Source organism: Macaca fascicularis, chromosome 12 (genome assembly GCF_037993035.2).
Source record: "Macaca fascicularis isolate 582-1 chromosome 12, T2T-MFA8v1.1".
In the NCBI taxonomy this organism is placed as follows: domain Eukaryota; kingdom Metazoa; phylum Chordata; class Mammalia; order Primates; family Cercopithecidae; genus Macaca; species Macaca fascicularis.
In genome coordinates this window covers 60,068,910-60,083,506 of record NC_088386.1, presented here as the reverse complement: position 1 = coordinate 60,083,506, position 14,597 = coordinate 60,068,910, and the positions used below count along the sequence as shown (strand labels likewise).

Genomic DNA, 14,597 nt, shown 5'->3' with positions numbered 1-14,597 from the left:
ATCAGAGTTAGTAATAGAACCCCAAGTGTTGATATACACTTAGCTTAAACTCATCCATATTCATTGAACACTCTTACGAGAACTTCCTTTTGGATGAATAAATGTCTATTTAAGAATGATATTACTTTCAAGAGTTTGGGTGTTGTAGGTCACAAATCACTACTGAATGTTGAATTTCTGAGGCATAAATACTTTTTAAAAACATCCTAGAAACAATAAAACAGCAGAGAATTTCCATATTCCTTATTTGGTTGTTCTCCATTTCCTGTTTTGCATTGGTAATTTCCAGTTTCTTTTCTTTTCTCCGCCTTTTATTGAAGTATAGCATACATTAAGAAAAGTGTACAAACCAAGTGTGCACAACTCAGTGAACTCTCAGATATTGCATATACCAGAGTAACCAACCCCAAGATCAAGAAACAGTGTTATACTCACCCCGGTGATTCGCTTCATGCCCCCTACTTACTTAATATCTCCAAAACCCTTTCTAGCACTACAGATTAATTTTGCTGTTTTGAACTTTATGTAAGTAGAATCATGCAGTATGCGTTATCTGTGTCTGGATTATTTAATTAAATATTGTGTTCAGGAAATGCAATATGTATCTATACTGTTGTGGGTTGTTGTAGTATATTTTCACTGTGTGCTTTTACACAATTTACTTATTCATTCTCATATCAGTGGGCATTCGGGTAGTTTCAAGTTTGGGGCTATTATGAATAATACTACTGTCAACATCCTCACAGTGTCTTATAAAAATAGGAATTTTGCATGCTATATTCACCTCTTTACAACTGCCTTTGCTTACTTCATTTAAGTGCCTTTTCTGCCAAGTGCCTTCTCACCCTTCTTAATTATTCATTGTTATTACAAAATATATTTTCCTGAGTATTAGCTTTGAAATAATAAAGTGCCCCAAGGAATTGGGCTTCTTAAAAAAAATACCTATATCTACTTGTATTAAAATTTTCCTTTTAAAGCATTTATTTTAATTTTTCTCAGCTATCCAGATTAGTCTGGACAGTCTTAAATGCACATGAACCTGTCAAAATTCTTCATCTCTTAATGAAGTGAATTGTTCAACCTTGAAATAAATATTTTAATTTTGGCACCATGGTAAGTTGGAGAAAAAAGTAGCTCCCATATACTTCATGCAGATTTGTTATCAAGCTTATATTATTTACACAGTAAGAAAAGGAAATTGAGATAACAAAGAGTACATTATGATATTTTATACATGTTTTCTTTTTAGACAACAGTCTGCTTTGTTATAAAAATGAACATTAGTAAATTGAATATCGATGAGAAATTTTATCAATCTGGCTATTTCATAATTAAGTTGAAATCTGCTATGTTTAATAAAGACGCGTAATACATTTTATATGTTTGCATGTGTCTGTGTGTGTGTGTGTGTGTGTGTGTATGTATATTTGTCTATCTGTCAACATACTCGTTGAAACATTCTTTACAGAAAGAACAATAGAAGACCATGAACTGGTGATTGAAGTGCTATCCAACTGGGGGATAGAAGAAGAAAACAAGCTATACTTTAGAAAAAATTATGCCAAATATGAGTTCTTTAAAAACCCAATGGTAAGTGAAATCCCCATTAATCGTTATGGAAAATAAATGAATCAGTTAAATTTTATGCAAAGGAGATAGTCACTATAAATAAAATACAGTCCTATTTGGTAAATTGTAGATGAAGACTCTGGTCCTTTAAAATTATACCCACATTTCTCATGCTAACAATGATTAGTGAACAATAATCACAGTAGTTCAGATACACAGTTGTAAAGCTTTTTGAAGCCCTATTGGTAAAGTCTGAATTGAGATGAATTTGGTTTATTTAATTTAAAAGTATTAGGAAACCTAATTTTGCCTTTTGTGAAAAGGAAACAATTATACATTTGATGTGGAAAATGAATTTTTATAGGTTCTCAAACAGATTAAGAACAAGTGTTAAGCAAAATATTATACTTTATCACTTTCTACAGAATTTGGGAAATTTAAATAGACTTTCTAAAGTAAAAGCAGACTAATGATTGTTGAGAGTATTATAACTTAGCCAGAAATTAAGATTGACATGAATCTTGCTGTTCCAAATTATTTTGTTTCCAGTGCAGTGATTTTTTAACTAAGTAGAAAGGAGATAAAGACCAGTGCATTATCTAGTAAATACTACTTTCATTGTAGTTCTCTTTAAAAGAAAATAAATGTATGTCACATTCTAATGAAGACTGGGGATCTAGAAAAGTCAGAATAGCCTCTGGGCTCATTATTTTAAATTGTTTTTGTCTCTGAAGCTGAAGCATATTTTTACACTAAGTTTTGGATGATAATTGGATTGAAACGATTCTTTATGAAAAATATATGATACATACCATAATAGAATATTTTCAAACCCTGAAAGACCTCTCACGTTCTCTTTTATCTTAACCTATTAATAGAAACATAATGGGATGATCTTTGGCAAAGAAAATTAGTCATAATAAAAATTAAATAAATTCAAATGTGAAGGGAAAGTGTTTTCTTGCTGTGAGTCTTTATTAAAATCAAGAATTTAAAAAGATGTATTTAAAGAAATACTGTTCAATGCTTGTTTTTTATTTTACTTTTTTTATTTAAACAAGGCTAGACATTTGTTTTGTAGACCTATTGCAGTGGTTCTTAACTGGGGGGTGGTTTGACAATGTCTGGACACAGTTTTGGTTGTCACAACTGGTGGTGGGGAGGAGGACTGCTAGTGAGCAGAGGATAGGAATACTCTAAACATCTATAATATGCAGGAAAGCCCCCTCAACACAGAATTATTAGATCAAAATGTTAGTAGAACTGCTGTTGAAAAACCCTGTCCTAGAGGAAATATAGTAGAATATGTTTTCCCAAACTTGTCTAATCATAAAATTTACCGAGGGGAGAGTGCTTATTAAAAACACAGAATCCAGGACTTGCCTGGACCTACTGAATCAGAAACTCCAGGAATGAGGCCTGGGAATTCCTATTTTAAACAACTGCACTGGGTAAATTTTATGATTAAAAAGTTTGGAAAAATGGTAGGTAGCAAGAACTAGAATTTTAGCTCCCCAGCTCAGTTTAAGTCCTGACCTCCACTGTGTTGTGGGCTATGACCTTGGGCATACTCTCAACTCTGTACTTCTATGAGCCTTATCTTTGTAAAATGGAATGGATAGTCCTTTTGTACCTGATAGACTGGTTGCAGGACTCAGGAAGAAGATGTGGGAGCAAGCACATTGTCGACTTCAGGACAGTGTTTTATAACTCCGGATATCTGAATCCACCCACATCTGCATTTTGTGGGGGCATTTGCTAATCTTTGCGCCCAACTCCAGACATTCTCATTAAGGTACCTATGAGTAGAGTCTAAGGACGGACCTTTTCAAAAGCACTTTGGGTGAATTTTAGTGACACCAGTTTAAAGAACTTTTGCTTTTGATTACTATATTGGTCATCATTGAATCTTTTCTAGCACGAATTTTGTGGTAATTTACTGTGTCTTTTTGACAGTATTTTTTTCCAGAGCATATGGTATCTTTTGCAACTGAAACCAATGGTGAAATATCCCCCACACAGATTTTGCAGGTAAATATATTTTTACTAAAATATATAAATAATAGCATAATGAAGGAAAACTTTAAAGTCCTTTTTTAATATGCCCAGATTTTGAAAAGTTATGCTTTGGATTATTATTAATATTTTTTGCTGGAGGTAAAACTAAAAATAATAGCACCCAGGTAAAGAATGCCCTAAGTCAATAAAGCTCTTTACCAACATTCTTCTTCTCAGTTTTAGCCAATTGTCAAAGGATTTTACATATTTAAAAATGTGTGTCTTAAAAGGAAACTTGCAATTTTGTTATGTGGTGTGTGTAAATATTATGTTAGTCTTTAGAAAAATCACAATTCTTTGTAAAATACAGATATTTTACCAATGGATACTCAGTATTAGCTTTCATAATAAATGCCCTCAATCCTATTTGTAATAAAATATTTAGCAAATAAATGAAAGGAGATAAAAGATACAGGATGCAAATGTATTCACTAGCATTTGTAATAGCTGTTATGGAAATCCTTGCATAGAATTGTGAAATATTCTTAGCTGAATTAAGAATACTAGTTATCTAATTAAAAATCTCCTTATTTTTGTTTCTATTGGACTCACTTCTTCCAAACTGGCGGTGGCTCGAAATGGTTATTTTCAAAGACATTGTTGTTACAATAAATGAATAATTTCAGTTATTTTATTTTTTGATAGATTTGTAGATTTTACATCAGAAGCTCTACAGTTGTTTTTCACAGGTTAATGTTGAGCAATGTCTTTATAATGGTTGCTGTTTGAGCTCAGCCCCATGCATCCCCAAACCCACTCAGTATTCCCTGATCTTTAATGAAGACAACTTTTAATATTTCCAGTATTGTTTGACCTTAAAAATATTAGGTTGGCAGAGCTATCATGGATTTTTCTGTGGGCTTTTTAATAGGTTATATTTCATTTTTGTGCTTCAGAATATTTTTGAAACATGATTAGTCCCCAGAGATTTTTCTAAAAGCTGCTTCTGTGCTCCTGGGTTTTTACAGAGACACCCCGTCAAAATGTTAGGTAAATGGCAGCAGCAGCTGTGCCCCAGGACTTTCAGATCTCAGCCCTCTGAATGCTTCACCACTGTATTACAACACAGTGGTGGGATGGAGTTTTTATTCCACCTCCTTTTGCAAGTCTTCCTATAGCACAGTTATATTGCTTTAATGTTAAATTATAAAAACAAGAAAAATCATAGGCTTTGGAATCAGATAGTCCTGCATGTGCCCCTGACCTCTTCTCTCCACTGAGGCAATGTTTCCACTTTTTAAAAGGTTTCTTCTTTTTCTAGTGTGACCTCTATGACTCTCTTTTTAAAATTTAATTGGTTTGGTTTAATAACTTGGAAAGCACTCAAACTAAAAAACCTACTTGCCTGTTTTGCATGTCAATTAATTAATATCTGTGGCTCATTAAATTAAATTTCTTTTAGTAATTTACTTTAAAAAACATAAATATCTACTATCAGCATTTCCTTGAGTAGCCTTTTAAAATGTGTTACGTTATTTTAGTTAATAAATTCCCTTATTTCAAATGTTTTCCATTTGTTTATTCAGAGGAATTTCTACTTTCTTTTTTTTTTAATGAGACACTAATGCATTTCCACTGTCTTATTAAGGATGCTGAGCACAACCACTCAGTTGAGCTATTCCTTTTCATTGTCATTTTCTTGACCAACACATGCCCACTGTCTCAATTAATTATTACCAAGGAACAAACTATTCCAAGCCTTTGCGGTTTAAAGTACCCATTTACATTTTGCCAACAATTTGTGGGACAAGCATCTGGGAAGAGTCTAGCTGGGTGGGTCATCTCTGAGGCACATTGACTCAGTGCTGGGGATTGAGGATCCCCTTCTAAGACAGTTTTTTGACTGCATGTCCTTTGACTCCTTGGTGTCTCTCTCTCTCTCCCATGTTTCCCCCCACTTTCTCTCTCTCTCTGTCTGTCTCATGGTGTCTCATCCTGCAGGGCTCTTCCAGTTGCATTGGGCTTCTTACCTGTGATGGTCTCAGGGTAGTCACATTTCTTATGTGACAGCTGGATTCCAAGGGCCAAGTCATGAAAAGCACCAGGCTAGTTAAGGACTACACCTAGAACTGGCAAAGGGTCCCTTCCACATATTGTATGGGTCAAAGCAATGACAGGCTTGCTCACATTCAAGAGAGTGGAGAAAGACTCCACCTTTTTGTGATTCAGTGACAAGATGACATTGCAGAAGAGCATGTGGAATGGAAGACATTGTTGCAGTCCTCTTTGGAAAACGTGACCTACCACATTCACCCACAGCTGAGAACCATAGATGACAAAGAAGAGATAGTTTTATTTGCTTTATCCTCCTCAAGGAGGTGAACTTGGCTCAACTTCCTGCTTCCCAATTGAAGTCAGGATTGTGGTCTTACTTATACCATAATGAAGTTAATAGGTCAACCTGTAATCTCAGGGAAAACCACAGAAAACAATGAAAAGTATATCAGGACTTAACGCTGTAGATGACGTCCAACTTTTTGAATGGACATTCAATTAGCTGATAATTTTGGTAGTTAGATAACTACATACTATCACTTAGAATGTCTATTTTGTGAACTCATTTTCATTTGAAACGTCTCAGGTTTTTAAAAGACTCTGATTTATTTTCTGTGTGTGTATGTGTGTGTGTATACACACACAGGGATAGAAAGAGAGAGAGAGAGAGAGAGAGAAGGAGAGAGAGAGACACCAAGGACTATCAAAACACACACACATAGTTAATTACCGTAATGTTACATGTTATGATCCTGTGTGATTTTTACATGTTTATATTTGAAATCTTAATATGATTAGTATAAGGTTACCATATCATTGATTTAATCATAGTTTGAAAATATGTAAATTTTCTTTCAGATGTTTCTGAGTTCAAGCACATACCCTGAAATTCATGGTTTCTTACATGCGAAAGAACAGGGAAAGAAGTCTTGGAAAAAAATTTACTTTTTTCTAAGAAGATCTGGTTTATATTTTTCTACTAAAGGGACATCAAAGGTAAATTGAAGTATCCGTGATGTGTTATGAATGACATATTAAGCTGTAAGTTAAAACATATTTACTTTGTTGTATTTATTATTTTATTACTTGATGTTAAAGGTTGGTCTTTGATTTTTTTTATTTAAAACATTTGCCTTGATTATTTAAACACTACTCAGTTTTACTTCACACTGGTTTCAATGTACTATCTTTGATGGAATCTGGATACTCTTATTTCAGTACAACATATGTTACTCCTTTGTGCTCACTCTGAATTCACTCCTTTCTCCTCATCCTTGGCTGCAGAGTTTGAAGCCTGATGTAGTGTATATCTTTTCTTTTTACCCCAGGTCATACTGCTGATCTTTTCTACTTCTGAAACTCTGTTGATCAACATCAACAGAACAGAACAGTTAATAATAGAACAGTTAATAAAATGTTTCATCTGAGTCATTTATTGCTCTTTTATTATTGATTGATGGATTTATTTCAAGAGGTATGTAAGGAACAGGACGTGTTTGATTACATGAGTAAGTTCTTTAGTGGTGATTTCTGAGAGTTTGTTGCACCCATCAACAGGCAGAGTACACTACTCATTGTATAGTCTTTTATCCTTCACCCCCATCCCACCTTTTCCCCGAGTCCCCAAAGTCCATTGTATCATTCTTATTCCTTTGCATTCTCATAGCTTAGCTCCCACTTATGGGTGAGAACATACGATTTTTGGTTTTACATTCCTGAGTTACTTCACGTGGAATAATGGTCTGCAGTTCCATCCAGGCAGCTGGGAATGCCATTATTTCATTCCTTTTTATGGTTCCATGGTCGGTCTGTCTGTCTATCTATCTATCTATCTATCTATCTATCTATCTATCTATCTCACAATTTCTTTATCCACTCGTTGATTGATGGGGATTTGATCTGGTTCCATATTTTTGCAATTGTGAATTGTGCTGCTATAAACATGCATGTGCAAGTATCTTTTTCATATAATGACTTCCTCTGGGAAGATACCCGGTAGTGGGATTGCTGGATCAAAAGGTAGTTCTACTGTTAGTTCTTTAAGGAATCTCCACACTGTTTTCCAAAGTGGTTGTACTAGTTTACATTCCCACCAACAGCATGAAAGCATTCCCTTTTCACCACATCCACACCAACATCTACTGTTATTTTTTTTTTTTTTTGGTTATGGCCATTCTTGCAGAAGTAAGGTGGCATCACATTGTGATTTTGATTTGCATTCCCTTGATCATTAGTGATGTTGAGTATTTTTTTCATATGTTTGTTGACCATCTATATATCTTCTTTTGAGAGTTTTTATTGATGTCCCTAGCCTACTTTTTGATGGGATTGCTTTTTCTTGCTGATTTGTTTGAGTTCCTTGTAGATTCTGGATATTTGTCCTTTGTTAGATTTAGAAATTGCAAATATTTTCTCCTGCTCTGTGAGTTGTCTGTTTACTCTGTTGAGTGTTTCTTTTGCTGTGCAGAAGCTTTTCGTTTGATTAAATCCTATCTATTTATCTTTGTTTTTGTTTCATTTGATTTTGGGTTCTTAGTCAGGAAGTCTTTCCCTAAGCCAATATCTAGAAGGGTTTTCCTGATGTTATCTTCTAGAAACTTTTGTGGTTTCAGGTCTTAGATTTAAGTCTTTGATCCATCTTGAGTTGATTTTTGTATAAGGACAGAGATAAGGATCCACATTCATTCTTCTACATGTGACTTGCCAATTATCCCAGCACCATTTGTTGACTAGAGTGTCCTTTTTCCCACTTTTTTTTTTTGTTTGTAAGTATCTGGCTTTATTTCTGTGTTATCTATCCTGTTCCATTCGTCTATGTGCCTATTTTTGTACCAGTACCTTGCTGTTTCAGTGACTATGGCCTTGTAGTATAGTCTGAAGTCAGATAATGTGATGCTTCCAGGTTTGCTCTTTTTGCTTCGTCTTGTTTTGGCTTTGCAGGCTCTTTTTTGGTTCCATGTAAATTTTAGGATTTTTTTTTTCTAGTTCTGTCAAGAATGATGATGGTATTTTGATAACAATTGCATTGAATTTACAGATTGCTTTTGGCAGTATGGTCATTTTCAAAATATTGATTCTATACATCCATGAGCATGGGATGTGTTTCCATTTGTTTGTGTCATCTATAACTTCTTTCAGCAATGTTTCGTAGTTTTCCTTGTAGAGTTCTTTCACCTTCTTGGTTAGGTATATCCTTAAGTATTTATTTTATTTTTTACAGCTATTGCAAAAGGGGTTGAGTTCTTGATTTGATTCTCAGCTTGGTCACTGTTGGTATATAACAGAGCTATTGATTTGTGTACATTAATTTTGTATCCTGAAGCTTTGCTTAATTCATTTATCAGTTCTAGAAGTTTTTGGGGGAGTCTTTAGGGTTTTCTAGGTATACAATCATATAATCTGTAAACAATGACAGTTTGACTTCTTCTTTACCAGTTTAGATGCTCTTTATTTCTTTTTCTTGTCTGATTGCTCTGGCTAGGACTTCCAGTACCATGTTGAATAGAATTGGTGAGAGTGAGCATCCATTTCTTGTTCCAGTTGTCAGGGGGAATGCTTTCAGCATTTCCCCATTCAGTATAATGTTGGCTGTGGGTTTGTCATAGATGACTTTTATTACTTTAAGGTATGTCCCTTCTATGCCAATTTTGCTGAAATTTTTAACATAAAGTGTTGCTGGATTTTGTCTAATGCATTTTCTGCATCTATTGAGATGATCATGTGATTTTTGTTCTAAATTCTGTTTATGTGGTGTATCACATTTATTGACTTGCATTTGTTAAATTATCCCTCCATCTCTGATATATAACCCACTTCATCATGGTGGATTATCTTTTCAATATGCCATTGGATTCAGTTGGCTAGTATTTTGTTAAGGATTTTTACATCTATGTTCATCCGGGATATTGGTCTGTAGTTTTCTTTTTTTGTTATGTCCTTTCCTGGTTTTGGTATTAGGGTTATACTGGCTTCATAGAATGATATAGGGGTAATTCCCTCTTTCTCTGTCTTGTACAATAGTGTCAATAGGATTGGTACCAATTCTTCTTTGAATGTCTGATAGAATTTAGCTGTGAATCCATCTGGTCCTGGACTTTTTTTTGTTGGTAATTTCTTTTATTACCATTTCAATCTCACTGCTTGTTATTGGTCTGTTCAGTTTCTATATCTTCCTGGTTTAATCTAGGAGGGTTATCTTTCCAGAAATTTATCCATCTTCTCTAGGTTTTCTAGTTTATGTGCATAAAGGTATTCATAGTATCCTTGAATGATCTTTTGTTTTTCTCTGGTATTGGTTGTAATATCTCCTGTTTAATTTCTAATTGACCTTATTTGGATCTTCTCTCTTCTTTTCTTGGTTAATCTTGGTTAATGGTTTATCAATTTTACTTATCTTTACAAAGAAACAGCTTTTTATTTCATTTATCTTTTGTATTATATTTGTTTCAATTATATTTAATTCTGCTCTGATCTTTGTTATTTCTTTTCTTCTGCTGAGTTTGGGTTTGGTTTGTTCTTGTTTCTCTAGTTCCTTGAGGTGTGACCTTAGGTTGCCTATTTGTGCTCTTGTAGACTTTTTGATGTAGGCATTTAAGGCTATGAACTTTCCTCTTAGCACTGCCTCTCCTGTATCCCAGATGTTTTGATAGGTTGTGTCACTATCATTGTTCAGTTGAAAGAATTTTTTAATTTCCATCTTGATTTCATTGTTGACCTAACAATCATTCAGGAGCAGGTTATTTCATTTCCATGTATTTGCATGATTTTGAGGTTTCCTTTTGGAATGATTTCCAATTTATTACGCTGTGTTCTGAAAGAGTACTTGAAATAATTTCAATTTTAAAAAATTTATTGAGACTTGTTTTGTGGCATATCATAATGTCTATCTTGGAGAATGTTCTGTGTGCTGATGAATAGAATATATATTCTATTCATGTATTAGAATATATAGTTATTCTGTATATATAGAATATATAGAATGTATATTCTATTCATATATTAGAATATATAGAATATAGTTGTTGGATAGAATGTTCAGTAAATACCTTTTAAGTTCATTTGTTTTAAGGTATGGTTTAATCCATTGTTTCTTTGTTGACCTTCTGTCTTAATGACCTGCCTAGTGCTGTTAGTGGAGTATTAAAATTCCCCACTATTATTGTGTTGCTATCTATCTCATTTCTTTATGTCTAATAGAAATTGTTTTATAGATTTGGGAGCTCCAGGATTAGGTGCATATATATATTTAGGATTGTGATTTTTTCCTACTGGACAATTCCCTTTATCATTATATAATGTAACTGCTGTTGCTTTAAAGTCTATTTTGTCTGACATAAGAATAGCTATTCCTGCTATCTTTTGGTGTCCATTTGCATGGAATGTTTTTTCCACCCCTTTACCTTAAGTTTATGTGAGTCCTTATATGTTACATGAGTCTCTTGAAGACAGCAGATACTTGGTTGGTGAATTCTTATTTATTCTTCCATTCTGTATCTTTTAAGTGGAACATTTAGGCCATTTACAGTCAATGTTAGTATTGAGATGTGAGGTACTGAACTATTATTCTATTCATTGTGCTATTTGTTGCCTGAATACCTTGTTTCTTTTTTCATTGTGTTTTTGTTTTATAGGTCTTGTCAGCTGTGAGGTTTATTCTTTTTTTTGTAAGATGGTGATATGGTTTAGCTGTGTCCCCACCCAAATCTTGTCTTGAATTGTACTGTCATAATTCCCACGTGCTGTGTGTGGGACCCGGTGGGAGATAACTGAATCATGAGAGCAGGTCATTCCCATGCTATTCTCGTGATAGTGAATAAATCTCACAAGATCTGATGGTTTTATAAAGGGGAGTTTCCCTGCATAAGTTTTCTTGTCTACTGCCATGTGACATGTGCCTTTCACCTTCTGCTGTGATTGTGAGGCCTCCCCAGCCATGAGGAACTGTGAGTCCATTAAACCTTTTTCTTTTATAAATTTCCCAGTCTCATGCTGATGAAGTATGTCTTTATCAGCAGCATGAAAACAGACTAATACGGATGGAGTCTTGCTCTGTCACCCAGGCTGCAGTGTAGGGGCACCATCTCGGCTCACGCAACCTCCGTCTCCCAGATTCAAGTGATTCTTCTGCCTCAGCCTCCCAAGTAGCTGGGATTACAGGTGCACACCATCATGGTAGGTTTTCTTTTATAGGTTACCTGATGCTTTTGCCTCACAGCTCTTAAGATTTTTTTCCTTTGACTTGGCTTTGGATAACCTGATGACTATTTCCCTAGGTGATGGTTTTTGTGATTAATTTCCCAGGTGTTCTTTGAGTTTCTTATATTTGGATGTCTAGATCTATAGTAGGCTGGGGAAGTTTTCTTTGATGATTCCCTCAAATATGTTTTCCAAACCAATTTCTTTTCTTCCTAGGGCATACCAGTTCTTAGGTTTGGCCATTTAACATAATCCCAAACTTCTTGGAGGCTTTGTTCATCTTTTAAATTCTTTTTTTTTTTTTTGTCTTTGTTGGACTAAGTTGAAAGCCTTGACTTTGAACTCTGAAGTTCTTTCTTCTACTCGTTTGATTCTATTGTTGAGACTTTCCAGAACATTTTGCATTTCTCTTAGTGTGTTCTTTGTTTTGAAAAATTGTGATTGTTTTTTATTCATGCTATTTATATCACTGAAGATTTTTCCCTTCATAGCTTGTATCATTTTTTTTTTTCACTAAGTTGAACTTCACCTTTCTCTGGTGCCTTCATGATGAGCTTAATAATCAATCTTCTAAATTCTTTTTCTGACAATTCAGAGGTTTCTTCTTGGTTTGGATCCATTGCTGGTGAGCTAGTGTGATCTTTTAGGGGTATGAAATAACCTTGTTTTGTCATATTACCAATATTGTTTTTCTGGTTCCTTCTCATTTGGGTATGCTATGTCCGAAGGAAGATTTGGGGCTGAAGTGCTGCTGTTCAGATTCTTTTGTCCCACGGGGTGCTCCCTTAATGGGGTGCTCTCCCTTTTCCCCTAGGGATGTGGCTTCCTGAGAGCCAAACTGCAGTGATTGTTACTTCTCTTTTGGATCTAGCCACCCACTGGAGCTACTGGGCCTTGGGCTGGTGCTGGAGTGTCTGCAGAGAGTTCTGTGATGTGAACACAGGTCTCTCAGCCATGGATACTAGCACCTGCTCCAGTGAAGGTGGCAGGGGAGTGAAGTGGACTCTGTGAGGGTCCTTAGTTGTAGTTTTGTTTATTGTGCTACTTTTGTGTTGGTTGGCCTCCAACCCAGAGTTGGTGCTGTCAAGAGCACATCAGCTGCAGTAGTACAGGGAGGATCAGGTGGTGGATGGTGCCCTGGAGCTCCCAAAAGATTATGTCGTTTGTCTTTGGCTACCAGGGCAGGTAGAGAGAGACCATCAGGTGGGGCAGGGTTAGGCATGTCTGAGCTCAGACTCTCCTTGGGCAGGGCTTGCTGCGGCTGCTGTAGGGGATGGAGGTGCGGTTCTCAGGCCAATGGAGTTATGTTCCCTGGGGAATTATGGCTGCCTCTGCTGCATCATACAGTAGGTCACCAGAGAAGTGGTGGAAAACTGGCAGTTACAGGCCTCACCCAGCTCCTGCGCAGCCCAGAAGTTCAGGTTAGCTCCCACCATGCCCCACCAACAGCACTGAGTATTTTTCCAGGCAGCGGGTGAACAGGGCTGAGAACTTGCCCCAGGCTACCAGCCTCCCAAGTGAGAAAGCAAGCAAGGCTATCAGGTTTTGCACCTCCCGGCCTGCCACAGCTTCTGTACTGTGTTTGCACTCCTGATTCACCCCCTCCCCCAGGTTCTGTCTAGGAAACATTGAGTCAGTTGAAATTGTTACAAAGTTCAGCTGGAAGTTTCCTTCTTTCTGTGGTCTTTTCCAAGTTCCTCTGGCAGCCCTCCCCAGGGACCCCTGGGAGACAGTCAGAAAAGGCTTCCCTGGGGACCAAGAGTGCCCACAGGCTTTTCCTGCTGCCTTTTCTACCCTGTATTTCGCTCAACTCTAAATTTGTCTCAGCTGTAGGTAATGTCACATCCTTCTCCTGTGATCTGGACCTTCAGGTTCCCCAGTGAGGGTGTGTGTTCAGGGGTGGTTGATCCCCCTTTTCACAGTTTGGGTACTCGCAGTTTTTTGGCTGTCTTCTGGGCGCCCTGCAGCAGCAATCCATTTCCTTCAAAGGGTCTGTGGATTCTCTTGGCTTTCCTTGTATGTTCCTGCAGTAGTTCTTGGAGCAAAAGTTCACAATGTGAGTCTCCTCATGCTGTTCTGCCCACCAGAGTGGGAGCTGCAAGTTAATCCTGCCTCCTGTTCCTTTACTTCTCTTTATTTTGTGTGTGTTATTTTTTCTCCTTACATATATTGTAAATTCCTAGAGGAAGTTATGATGCTGTCATCAGGGATGAATAGATATATTTATCTACATACTTATATGTTTACCTATGCAATGGTTACATAGATATACATGTGCAGAAGTTCATATGCACATACATTATCACTTAAACATACATATGTATTCTACAGTGCTGCCTGTTTTCTGTGTCTAGTCTATGTCCATCATATTATATAGTCTTTGGCTGTAAGTGTTGACATTTTATGCAATGCATTGATGTCTTTCAAGTAAAAATTCTTTTGAGAGTTTTTATGGGTGGTTATTGTTATTCTATTTTCATGCATCTATAGTTGTCAGTGAAAGCACTGTTGCTTCTTTATGGGTTAAACTGTCTTTTTTCTCTAGCAATTTTTCAAACATTCTTATAAACATTGGCGTGCAGTAATTTCCCTGCTATATTACTAGTTGTGTTGAAATATAGTCTGCTAAATTTTGCTTGATTCTTAGCACACACATTCAATCTGAAAACTCATCTTTTTTTCATACTAGCAATGTACATCCATTATTTATTTGACTACTTCTTTTCCATTCTTGTTATATGATCTTTTGCATTTTTGTTAGGATTTTCTGTCTTGGC

At 35.9% G+C, this 14,597-nt stretch overlaps 1 protein-coding gene across 9 annotated transcripts in view; it reads left to right on the top strand.

The window, feature by feature from the left end:
• GRB14 (growth factor receptor bound protein 14) overlaps window positions 1-14,597 on the top strand; it is a 127,929-nt gene that overhangs the window by 91,953 nt on the left and 21,379 nt on the right. For all 9 annotated transcript variants that reach the window (XR_012421167.1, XR_012421168.1, XM_045367168.2 and 6 more), the window contains 3 exons: window positions 1,472-1,593; window positions 3,529-3,603; window positions 6,484-6,621. Coding sequence is in view for 7 of the 9 variants with exons in the window: in XM_045367168.2 (XP_045223103.1) it covers window positions 1,472-1,593; window positions 3,529-3,603; window positions 6,484-6,621 (335 nt within the window). In the remaining 2 variants the exon portion in view is untranslated. The remainder of the gene's footprint in view (window positions 1-1,471; window positions 1,594-3,528; window positions 3,604-6,483; window positions 6,622-14,597) is intronic.